General features: G+C 38.8%; 1 protein-coding gene across 7 annotated transcripts in view; it reads left to right on the top strand.

Moving 5' to 3' along the window:
* ADAMTS6 (ADAM metallopeptidase with thrombospondin type 1 motif 6) overlaps window positions 1-12,029 on the top strand; it is a 241,066-nt gene extending 229,037 nt beyond the window's left edge. For all 7 annotated transcript variants that reach the window (XM_061619209.1, XM_061619173.1, XM_061619218.1 and 4 more), the window contains one exon: window positions 8,943-12,029. In XM_061619209.1, the coding sequence (XP_061475193.1) occupies window positions 8,943-9,052 (110 nt within the window). In that variant the 3' untranslated portion in view covers window positions 9,053-12,029. The remainder of the gene's footprint in view (window positions 1-8,942) is intronic.
* Window positions 12,030-13,025: the final 996 nt, after the last annotated feature.

Here is a 13,025-nt window from a genome sequence, read left to right as displayed (position 1 = left end):
CCATGCAATAAATTCAGGTGGACAGACTTCAAATTAATTCAGTGTCATATCACCATTTAGGACCAGTTCACACAGGCATGTATGTTGCTGCATAATTGTGATGAGATTATACAGCCACAAGAGTGGCTGTATACTATAGCCAGTGGGGATTTTTCACATTCCGCAATGTTAAATTGAAAATACCCCCATGTTATTCTGCTGCTTCCCATAAGCTCATTTCAAAACAAAACCTTGCAAAACTTACAGTCCTGAACTCAGAAACGCTGGCTTAACAACCCTGTAAATGTTCATGGCGATACACAAAACAGTCAAAGTCTAAAAAGAAAGAAAAAAACCCCAGAGCCCTTTTGGACTTTTTTCTGTCATAGTTCTCATAATCTGTTGAAATTCAATAAATATCAGCCATGTTCACAGAGTACCTGTAATCCTTATACTGACCTTGCCCCATACTCTGACCTTTATCCTCTGCAGTTTAAAAGTTAAAAAAATGCCTGGCTGATGTTTAATTAATTTAAGAAATTTTGGCTGGAACCCTATGATAATGTTGGGCATGCTCAGTAAGAACCAACTGTCAGCATTCTAAAAACTAGACTCACAGCTGCTGAGCTTGCATAATCAGGGGGCCACACCCACACCAGACTTTGATTTCACTTGAGACAGTCATGGTTTCCCTCAGAGAATCCTGGGAAGTGTAGTTTGTGAAGGATGCTGAGAGGAGACTCCTGTTCCACTGAGAGAGCTCCAGCAGCCAGACTGGTTTAACAGTCAGCCATTCTGATTGAAGGTCTGTGAGGGGAACACGGCGTCTCCTAGCAACTCTCAGCACCCTTCACTGACTACAGTTCCCAGGATTCTTTGAGAGAAGCCATGACTGCCCAAAGTGAAACAAAGGCCTGGTGTGGATGTGGCCAGGGACAGCTTTGGTTTAAATTTGGGTGGGAGGCTACATGTGTCTGCCTTAGAATAAAAAGGTGGGGGAAATGCTGAAAAGCAATGATACTGTTCACAATCTTTTCCTTTTAGAAAGGAAGGGCTTCCCCTGTGCCCAGTGCCAACCCACCCAATCACCTCCCCTCCCTTCCTATAAGAAACTTCACTAAAATTGCAAAGTAAATCAGACATAATTAAAGTGACCATCTGAACTATATCAACTGTCTTAATAATGTTGTTTCCTCCCTGCTAAAACAAGATCAGCACAGCACAGCACATGTCTTCTTTCTATTATTTGGGCTGATTGCAGATGTTGCCACCACTCACCATATGCTCAGAGGCACATGTTACCAAATTCTTCCAAGCTACACAGGAAGTGGATTGGACTGTGAATGACCAACCCAAATTGTGTTTGCATTTTGACAAATATGTAGGGCAGTTCAATATCTCAGAGAGAAGGTCAGGTCTCCTGCTCCCCTGGTGCATTCACTGTAGCTGCCCAATTCCCCTGCTTTTAAAAGTTTGATAGAAAGATTTGTGGGCTATAGGTACGATCTTAAACTGCAAGGTTTTTTGTCTTTTAGTGAATACGTATGTGAATGAGCCATCACAGATCAAACAGCACAGACAGAAACCTTCTTATCTCAGATACAGTGCTTTTCAGTGGCACTTGTACACATGTTTAGGTGAATATACATGTTTATGTGAACTGGCCCTTAAAGAGAGAGACATTTTGACATGTGCATTATCACATGCAAATAGGTGGAGTTCACATACAAGAAAACATTAGAACTGAGCTATAGCTTATGTTCCTGAATTTTAGATCTATTCCTATTCTAGATAATGAGTGTGAAGTTGAAATTAGATGCTATTAGCATAAGTAGTAGCTTTGTCTATGTTAAATGGTTGGCAGTTTTTGCCTCCTACGTTTAGGAAGCTGTCTGTAAAAAAGCATCCAAAACATGAGTGGAATTAACTGTATTCAGTTTGTTACTTGCCAGCAGCTTGCATCATAGCCATCCTGCTAAAATTATACTCAGTTTTGACTTTGGCAGTCTATAACTATCTGTCCATGAATGAGCAGAAACAACGATCTACAGTTGTAAGAATGGATGAAATAAGGTGGTGACATCTTGTCACAATAAACATCTGCTTTAGCTTTGTTATACAGACGTTTAAATGGAGAATTAAAGCATTTTCAGCTAGGTTTTGGCAAGGTGCCAGTGATGATGTTAACATTACGTTTGCTATTCAAAGTGAGATACTGACAGCATGTATTTGATATAGCACATCTGATTTTTTTTTTAAATTTAAGTACATATGACAGCTGAAGACAGGTTTTACAAGGTCACTTAAAACAGTATCCTGATATCATTTCATCTGTTTTTATGCAATCTGCAATTTCCTTTATGTTGTCCTTTAAAGCATTTCAATAACTGAAAACAGTGTTTTGAAATGTAAATGCTTCACAGTAGCAATACATAAAAGTACACTTTGACCAGATCCTGCGTGTCAGGTAAATAGGTAATATTTTGACTTTGCTGGAAGCAGTCTTATTTGTCTAAAAATATCTTCTATGGATAAATGTTCTTCCTGCAGAGTAACTACTTTATAATAGATGCAGTCATAACAGTCTACCCCTCACCAGGACAGTCCAGGGGCCACACACTGTCTTCCCTCAGCTGCTTTCCTTTGTATGAATTGCCACAACTGGTCTTAACCATGGCTAAGGAGTACATCAGCACCACAAAGCTCCCCGCCCCCAATCATGCTTTTCCATATTGCAACCTGTTTACTTAGGAGCTGGCTTGTTTCTCCATAGGCCGACACATTTATTTGCATAGCCCTGGGCTCCGTTTGTTGGTGTGAAGGAACTGTGGGAACTGGCTTTTATCTATTTTGGCTGAGATCCAAAGTGCTACTTCTGGCTTGCCTGCAGTCTTCAGTGTGCCCACTGGAAGTTGTCATTCCCCTCCCGCCTTTGCATTGAAAGCCCCTGTGACATGTTATAAACTGCTTCAGTTTCAAAACAGGTTTGTCATGTGGCATGAGTCCAAAGCTCCTTTGGGCATGCAGTATTAGTAGTGTGGCTCTTTGGATCTAAGCCACCAGAGTATTTATTTATACAGAACTAACAGAACACATAGCACTTTTCAGAGTAACATGAGAGAGAGGGAGAGGGAGAGAGAGAGAGACTGATCTTCGCCCAGAGGAACATACAGTCTAAATTTCAACAGTGGAAGAAACAAAAAGAGTAGGAGGAGGTTAACAAAGGATGAATGTCAGCAAATACAGTTTTATTTATTCATTTTATGAATTGCTTCTTATGAGGCATTTCAAAGCAATTTCCAACATAACATGACATATATAAAACAATTACATATATAAAAACAGTTATATGTACGTAGGCTTTGTTTCAGTTTAGTGTAAAGTCTAGGCAAATGAACTTCATGGAAAAGTTCATTTTGGGAGGGGTGTTTTAAAGACCCAACTCCCTGCTTTTATCTACTTGTGTATGTTAGTGTGCATGTGTGTGCTTATTACAAACAAATTTTGTGGGAAACTAAGGCAGTAGGGAGTGGGGGGGTGGATAGCTGGCTCTCACTCACATCACATTCCAGTTGAGGAATCTGGACTTTACCTGGTTTTCTCTGGGCGAATCCTCACTCTGGGCCTGATTTCTATAAAACTTCCAGGTTTGGATCTTGTTAAGAAATACAGCCTAAATAAATGCAGACATAAATGCTTTAGCTGAAGTCTGCCCAATCTGGTTTGCACTTGTCCTTATTAATGTCTGGAATTGGCATTAATTGGACACACATGTGCATGCACACGTGCACGCGCGTGCACACACACACACACACATATATAGAGGCAGATTATAAGGGAGATTTTCACAGTACAGATTCAGCTGATGGGAGTGGATGTAGAAGGCTACTATTTAAAGTATGAGGTGCTTTGCAAAATAAATGGAGGATATTTGTTCTTTCTTACCCACCAACATGATCCTCCCAAATCTTTATGATTCCAACAGTCACCCATGTGTATTTTCCAAAAGAAGGCTAGCCACTAGGGTTGCCAGGTCAGATGCATCCCAAAACCTGAGATTTTAGGGGCGGGCTGGAGTGATGTCACGGGGTGGGCCCGAGTGATGTCACAGGGTGGGCCCGAATGGTGTCATTAAGCATGATACATTATGCATCAATCACAGTTGCTTGAAGCATACAATTAAAAAAAAATCTGACTGGAAATTAAGCTAGACATTTTAGCTAAAAGATGGAGCCTGGGTAGGGAACATTTAATCTAGCCTACTTGCTTTCGGCAAGAAGGGTTTAAGTGCCTTCAGGCCAGGCCAGTCACCAGAAGGTCACTGTAGAAAGAAAGGAGCCTAGTGTTGTGGAGATGTTAGATGGGAGCATTTGGGAGTAAAGATGGATGCCCCTGAAGGCTGCAATTCTAAACACACGTATTAAGGGACTAAGCCCCCATAGGACTTACTTCTGAGTAGATAAAGTTTGGATTGTGCTGTTGGTAAAGCTTGACTAGGGATCCTCTGCAAAGACATCCATATCCAAGCAGGGTTGGCAATCCCCTGCCTGGAATGCCCTGCCCTTATCTTTTAATGTAGCTGCTCCAAACTTCTTTACAGATTTGACCCTTCACTTCAGAAAGAGGTCTGCGAAATGAGTAAGAGTAAGAAGATTCATGCCCTCATCCTTCTCCTGCACCCAGCAGAAGCTCTGGGCCAGGCAGGACACAGTGGCATCTCATAGAGGACACCCTCCCCTTTCATGGGGTGTATGATTTGTCCTGGCCCAGAGCAGATTTTGGGGTGGGCACCCACAATTACTTATTTTTCCTGTATGTCTTTTTCTGCTTTGATTTTGTATAGATGCCCTCTTCTGTGCCCTGTACCCAGCAGAAGCTCTGGGCCAGGTGGGATGCAGTGGCATCTCATAGAGGACACCCTACCTTTTCCTGGGGTATATGATTTGTGCTGTCTCAGAGCAGATTTCGGGGAAGGTACCCCCAGTTACTTATTTTTTTCTACGTGTTTCTGTCCATTTTGATTTTGCATAGATGCCCTCCTCCGTGCCCTGCGCCCAGCAGAAGCTCTGGGCCAGGTGGGACGCAGTGGCATCTCATAGAGGACACCCTCCCCTTTCCTGAGGTATATGATTTGTCCTGTCCCAGAGCAGATTTTGGGGTGGGCACCCCCAGTTATTTATTTTTTCCTGTATGTTTTGGTCTGCTTTGATTTTGCATAGATGCCCTCTTCCGTGCCCTGCGCCCTGCAGAAGCTCTGGGCCAGGCGGGACGCAGTGGCATCTCGTAGAGGACACCCTCCCTTTTCCTGGGGTATATGATTTGTCCTGTCCCAGAGCAGAGTTTGCGGTGGGCACCCCCAGTTACTTATGTTTTTATTATTTTATGACATCATTATGTATTTATGATAATATCAGAAGCCTAAATGATTGTTATTCTTGATGGGGAGAGTCCCCCGATCACAGTGATATATCATACAGGGTACCCCAACATATATTTTGGGGTTCAGAGACATGTTAAGTTTGGTTTGAAGTTGCTGTAGTTGTCAACTCTTTTTTTTTAGTTTTTTGAACTTTCAAGCAAATAAGGAACTGGGAACTAGGAACCAACTTCAGCATCGTATCAGTTAAATAGATTAAACAGTTGCGGGGGGCAGCGGCTGACGTTTTGGTGTATATCTTGGGAACCAGACCACCTAGAAACTTAATTTTTTTTAATTGAAGCTGAGAGTCTGGAGATTATGGGGTGCTAGCCAGAGAGCCGGAAGGGCCCCAAAAAACCGGAGACTCCGGCCGAAAACTAGAGACCTGGTAACTCTACTAGCCACTGTTTTCTTTGTTATTTGTTGGGTATTAGTCAGACAAATATCAGTCTTGCACAAGACCTCAGTATTAAAAAATTAAAAAACAAAACACCCCCCACCCCAAGCAGAAGCCTTTATTTTGCCATTGTGAAACATGATAACTAAGACTGGGGCATTTGCTTTTGCTCTCATTGGCATTCCCTCTGATTTGTTCCAAAAGTATGTGTGCACAGAGATACCTGTGTGTATGCACAGAATTTTAAAAGGTAGGGGAGGGTGGGGAAGAGGTTATTGAGGGAAGGGACAAAAGAACAGCCTAGATATATTTAGTCAAACTCTGCCAACTGCTGTGAACAGTTGTGTGTGGATATTTGCTTGCCAATTGCGCCCACAAAAAAATCATATCTGAATAACTTGTTTGTGAGATAACAGCCACCTCTGAGCACCACCTAAGTCAACTAAGAAAACATAACAATGACCCTCTTCTTAAAAAGTTTTAAAAGGATCTTAGTTCTTGGCATACTTTAAATTTGTCATGGTTAGGTAGAATCTCTGCAATAAAAAATATGTTTCTGCCAAAGTTTAATTTTCTCTTCCAGTAGCATTGCCAGTAGCATTATCTGTACAGCAGTTGCAGGGACAAATGATCTAGGGTATTAATTAAAATCATCTATATGCAGACCAGGGATCATTCCAGTAATAATCAAAAGCCAGGAATTGAGCATGTCTCTGGAAGCCTGAGACTGCTAGCCTTCCTTTTTAGTTCTTTATCACTGTCAGTGCTGCAGAAGATTGACAGCCCATTTTTTAAAACCACATTAATGCATTGGAAAGTATGGAACAAGACATTCATCTCCATTAGTTGTCTTCTTTGCAAGGGAGGAAAAATATGGGCAGTTCAAAAAGTGGGAACAAGCCAGTATTTGCAGTATAAGGAATCTATTCAAACAGGACAAGCTGCTTTGCACAGAGTGGGTTTCAGTGCAGCTCCAAACCCAAGGGTTCAGCTACTTGCAAATACTTCCAGCCCAGAGCCTTCCATGAGCTTTAGACAAGGAGTGCACAGGTCCCTCCCTCTATCGGAAAGGGAGTGCTTTCAACAAATAGATCACCAGAAAGGGATAATTCCTAAGATTTATAATATTCTGAATGCATCATTCGATAGCTAAAACCACAGTGTTTTGATGTCACTGGGTTTTATGTTAACTGCCTAAGGATTTTTATTATACCAAATGGTATAAATCTATATTTGACAAGAATAGTTGTGAGTCATATATCTGACACCCCCTGGGACAATATTTGGGAAAAGGTGCTTTTTAAGGCAATTTTAGCCTCCATCAGGGAACATATTATTGGTATCTGTTTAGGAGATAAAATTATTATTTATGTAATTTAGTTTGTGACGTTAGGGGAATGCTTATGCACCTATCGTGGCACTGCTTTAATATGAGTTTATTTTGGGATCTTGTGTTGGAGCACATATTCAGTGTAACAATGCAAACAATTCCAAAAGCTCCTTTATCAGACTTTTTGTCAATATATACTGGTGTGAAGGTGCTTCATAAGGATTTTATAACATTTCTTCTAGTGGCAGCCAGAATGGAGATATCTAGGAGCTGTTAGACATCTGTAGAGCTTTCACTGAAGGGATTGTGTTCTTTGGTTTCACCTTAGCTGAAAAATTAGCAAAACAATAGATTACTGAAGAAGCTGATTAGTGAGGATACTTTTATGTATACATGGTTCATGTCTATATCCATGTAACTACTGTGGTTTAGGGTGAAAGACTCTCTTATGTAGGCTCTTGTAATGCTGGCCTGGATATTGTATTTTGCTATGGTATCTGTAATCTTTAGTATTGCTTTTATAATGCTCCTACTTGAATGTGTTGCAATTTTTTTTCAAATTTATTTCAAATTTCAATATATGTTTCTTATTTAATGTTACATATTCAATTTGGCAAAGTTAAAAAATAAAAAGACAAAAAGACAAAAGCAACCCATGCCAATCCTCACTGTTTTGCAGTTGGAAAGCAATAGATAATGCATTGTGGGTAGTATTATTTATTTATTATTTGATTTATATCCCGCCCTTCCTTCCAGCAGAAGCTCAGAGCTTAGTAGGAGAATCTCTTTGTCTTCTGTTATATCTGTTCTAGGGAGACCTTTGCCATCTACTATAGGGGGCTAGGGATGGGTGAGAAATTCAATTCATTTCACATTTCAAGCCAAATCTATCAAATTTGCACTTATCAAAGCAATATGAGAACCAAAACACAGGCACTTTTCTAAATTTGCACTTACCTGAATTTTGCAATGCAGTTCTCTAACCAATGTTTACAGAAATGCATATGTTAGGGGAAAATATTCATAACAATTAATATATGTGTCAAAATAACATACAAAAATGTATTATACTAGGAGAAATTGCTTGCAAAAATATGTACCTTAGTCAAAACTGCATGCAAAAAAGTGTTAATAGGGAGAAATTCACACTAAGATACTAAAGAGGTTTTATGAGGATATTTTAAAAAAAAATTGCTACAGAAATGTGGAGGACTGAATTTAAGATTGGAAAAATGAGAAACTGAAAGAACCAAAATTGAGAGATCCTTCCATCCATAATACAGGCTACCCAAGAGCCTACATATAGAATACTTCCCACATGTTGACATTAGCCATGTATGCTACATTAGTAACAGCTAGGCCATCAATTTTCTGAACTCACATTATCAATGCACTTAGCAATTCTGCTTATTTTAAGAGGCATCAACAACTGCAATACATGTTTTAGTTCAAGAATCAATTCCCAAACAAGACAGTAAACAGCACCACTTCATTTAGATTTTGGATAACTTCTTATTGAGATACCAACTAGACTTCGAGGGGAAATGCTGTAAATACCTGTGAAGAAAACCTTGGTTTTTGGGTTTTTTTTTAACAATCTCTAGTGATTGGTTCCCTAAAGAACAAATGGATGCTTGGAAATAGCTGTTGGTAAAGGCCTTGGTGCAGTGTCTGAATTTTAAAGTTATTTTGCATGCAGTAAGCTGTATCAGAATGTGAAGTTCATGCAGAGGACAGATACAAAAGCAACTTATTTGTTTTCCTCTGTGCTTTTTTTTAATTTATGTAATCATTTTGCCTTTGTATGCCTCCAATAGAATGCAAAGATGTGAACAAAGTGGCTTATTGCCCACTGGTGCTGAAGTTCAAGTTCTGCAGTCGAGCATACTTCAGACAGATGTGCTGCAAGACCTGCCAAGGACATTGACCCACAGAAATTGAAAGTGCCTTGCTATTTCACTGTGGAAATGTGTCTATCAAAGATTGCTGCACAATGCAACCAGACAGATGTCCTTGTAAATGCATCACCCTGTGGAAAATGTAACCACTGGTCAGCCTCAGCTGATAGAATTTCAATATTATTTTAACTTCTGTGAAGTGGGATTTATTCATCCAAAGTGCTGGACACAATATAAGGAGGGCATGCCAAAATGGAAAAATACACACAGTGCATAGCGAGTAACTTATGGTGGAACATATGTGTGCTTTTGACAAAATCCACTAGTCTGTTTACCTCCTTGGACCATTAAGATAATTTTTATTATGGACTTAGCAGTGACACTGAATACATTTGTATTTAATATTGTTTAAAATGTAGCTGTTATGGTTTGGTCAACTACAGAAGTAAAGAAGAATTTTTAAAATGTTGTCATAGCTTATAATTAATAACTATTTTATCTTACTACATAGCACCACAACTTAAGTTCAAGAAGTGGGCTTGGGAATATTATTTTAGGAACAATTATAAATCAGAAGTAAAAGAAATGTATTTTCCTTTGTTTCATTCTCTAGAGAATAATCCATATTTCCTGAAGACTGCTGTGAGCCATATCTAAAGCTAAACTAAAATGATGAGAAACATAAGAGTAAAGAGATGCAACAGGAATTTCCTAGATGCATCCAACATTAAAGAAACATGTGCTGCAGGTTTATAGCCATCTTGCCATTTCACACTTAAATCAGGATTTCCACTACAAGGGAATATATCCATTCAATAAATGGCTCATATTCCAGTTGTGAATAGCATATTTCCTACTATTTCACTGCTTAAGGCTGTTATCATCAGATTCACTGTTTTTAACTTCAGTTACAAAGAATCATCCATTCTGCAAACATCTAACTGGCTTTGTTACTCTGTAATTACTCATGATAAACTGACTGTAGTGGGGTAGAGTCTCTTCTGCTGATCATGCTGAAAATTACAGTGGCTTTCCAGTTTTTCCTTCATTTATATAATAGGAGAACACTGATTTATGAGAGACCATGGAGAAGAGAAAATATGTATATGCCTATTTTTTGGAGACTCTTACAGAACAACCAACCAAAGAGTACATAACTTATGGGAACTTTCAAGTCTAAGTACCATAGTTTTTTATATTCACCATATCAATATATTAATACTCTGAATTGTATTTCAATGTGAAGCCAAGCTCCTTGGGTAAAATCAGTTCCAGAATCCAGTGGGAGCTAATACTAATGGCCATACTTCTCTCTCATTCCCTGCTTTGTCAGTGACACAACAAAGAGATAAGGAAAGTGGGTACTTGTTTATATTATTATACTGTACTTGAACACTTGCAATTTGTAGCAGGTACTTGATGAATGTGCTTTGTGTCCAACTTGCCTCCTTTGTTGTAGTGTAATTGAGATGATGTGAACACCACCACCTTGTATTAATACTAGAAGTCAAACAGCACTTTTATAAAAAATGAGACAAGTTTTTATAACGTGTATATGATATCTAAATATGTCAGTATATTTAACAAATTGCAGTAAGCCAAATGTGTTGAACAATATTTACTAATGTGAATTAATAGGAAAAACAAAGAGAAAGAGAGTTGTACTATATGTGTGTGAGGAAACCTTGGTAATCCATCAGTGGGGTTTTCTGTAATCCTTTTATTCATAACCATCCAACTTTTGTCATGTTCTACCTCTTGACAGTATGTTTCATTTTCATATACCTATGAGCAGTAGAGTTCATATGTGGCAAATCTGTTTACTTGGAGCTATTTGGTGCTCAGTTGCAATTTCCTTCACTCTCATTGACACGGAAGCTTAGAAAGGAAAACTATACACATGTGGGAGTTAACATGTAGGCCTGAGGGCAGTGTAGCTAATGAGTAAATGACCTCTGTACATGTCCAATAAGGAAATATCTTGGTGCTAAAATGCCTTGGCTAAGTAAAATAATAATAGAAGGGATAGATATTGCATGGGTATTTTCCAGACAAGAGACTACAGTCTATCATACTCTGGCTTGCTCTGAGGCATAAATACATTCATTAGTTTATATGTCTTTTCAATCAGCATGAAATGATGGGATTTATTCAAAACAAAACTCCTTTTACCTCACTTATAGGACATTGACATTGCAAAAAGTGTTTCCGCAAACACATTTTGCTCTTTCATTGGTGCTAGAAGACCTGGGAGTCCAATGTTTACTCGGCAGTTTAGAAGAGCACTGAGTTTGGAATTTACAAAACTCCCTGGAGCAATGTTGAGTTTCATTACTAAAGGGAATGAAATGCAGAATGTATTGGGTTACAAATGGACTGATATAGCTCCAGACCTGAAATAAAAGCCTGAATTAAAGAGGTAAATCATTCGTTTCCACAGCACAGAACATTGCTGCTGCTACACTATAGCCATATATATGTAATCTAAGCTAAAATATTAAAAATATTATATTTCTGAATAATAACAACAGGACCATTTGTGTAGGCTACGCAAAGATGGGAAACCTAGGAATTCAGTAGTAGGGTATTTAACTCACACTGTGTTGTTGGTATTTCCATTGAGCAATGTCACTGACACTAAGGCTGTCATACGGGGAAAAAAGCCTGTACATCATGTCAAAATGTACACTCCTAGAAATATTCCATCTTAAGGGATCATCGTTAATGGTATGGATATCACATTTCCTTAACAGTAAAGAATGAAAAAAGAACCTTTCTATTATTGTGATTAGTTGCTTATTATTTTATACTCAGTATTAATGTGGTACACTGTTACATTGTTATTATTATTATTTGCTTTTGTAAATTATGTGCTAATTTATTTCCATGTTTCCTAACACTTGTTCTTACATGTCATGCATTCTGCTACTTGTAACACTTGCTGCAGTAAAATTCCACACCAGGCACAGATTTGTTTTTAACATAGATAATTTAGTAGAATAAAAATGCAGCTTTAAAGAATAAGCCTTATGGTGACAATCTGTTCGCTGACATTCTGGTGCAAGAATTTTGCAAGCACAAATATTTACATCATTGAAAGCACTTCTGAAAGCATATTTACTATTTAGTTAACGATAACACATCAAGCAAATGTCTCGGTTGTCTCAGTCTTGTCCCTAGCTATAACTTCCTTTGGGCATGTCGTGGAAAAGCCATGGGATACAACCCACTAAGTGCTGCTGCTGTAGAACGTTTATTCATTTCAGTAAGGCTCCTATGCAGACTCCAAGAAAATTAGAGCAATTACTGGCTTGTGATAAGAATTCGGTTTACGTATGCTTGGGGTTTTTTTGCATAGCAGCATAAGCAGATACTATTGGAGGTCACTGATTCATAGGGTCACCAGAAGTCGTAATCGACTTGAAGGCCCATAACAACAGCAAGGGAGAGCAACTGCATACTCTCTTCCTATCCCAGCTCTCTCAGTTCTGATATCTTTAATGCTAGATGAAAACATGTTAGTTTTTCTGGTCAAATGTTAAAGAAAAAGTAGGCCTAATCCCAATCAAATATTTCTTGTGGAATTGAATTAATTCCATTCAATTAATGGACATTAATTTCCATTAATCCCCCCTCTTATTACTATTTTTCATGAGTCCTCTACAGTTATTTATTTTCTGCTTGGTTGCTCATGTGTCATATTATTACTGAATTATTTATTTATTTATTAGTCGCCCATCTGTCTGGTTGTCCAGCCACTCTGGGCGACATACATAATAAAAACATATAATTACATTAGAACATTAAAACCAACAGTAAGTAAAACTTAACCCACCCCAAAAGCCTGCCTGAAGAGCCAGGTCTTCAAGGCCCAGCAGAAGATCATCAAAGAGGGGGCATTAAACACACACACACACAATGTGCACATTAAGGCAGTGTCACATACAGAGTGTCTCAGAGTATGGTTTGAAGGTACATGAGGCTACCACCTAGGTCTAAGTT

Source organism: Rhineura floridana, chromosome 1 (genome assembly GCF_030035675.1).
Source record: "Rhineura floridana isolate rRhiFlo1 chromosome 1, rRhiFlo1.hap2, whole genome shotgun sequence".
NCBI classification, from domain to species: domain Eukaryota; kingdom Metazoa; phylum Chordata; class Lepidosauria; order Squamata; family Rhineuridae; genus Rhineura; species Rhineura floridana.
The sequence above is the reverse complement of the archived record's forward strand: the minus strand, read 5'-3'. Positions and strand labels throughout refer to the sequence as shown.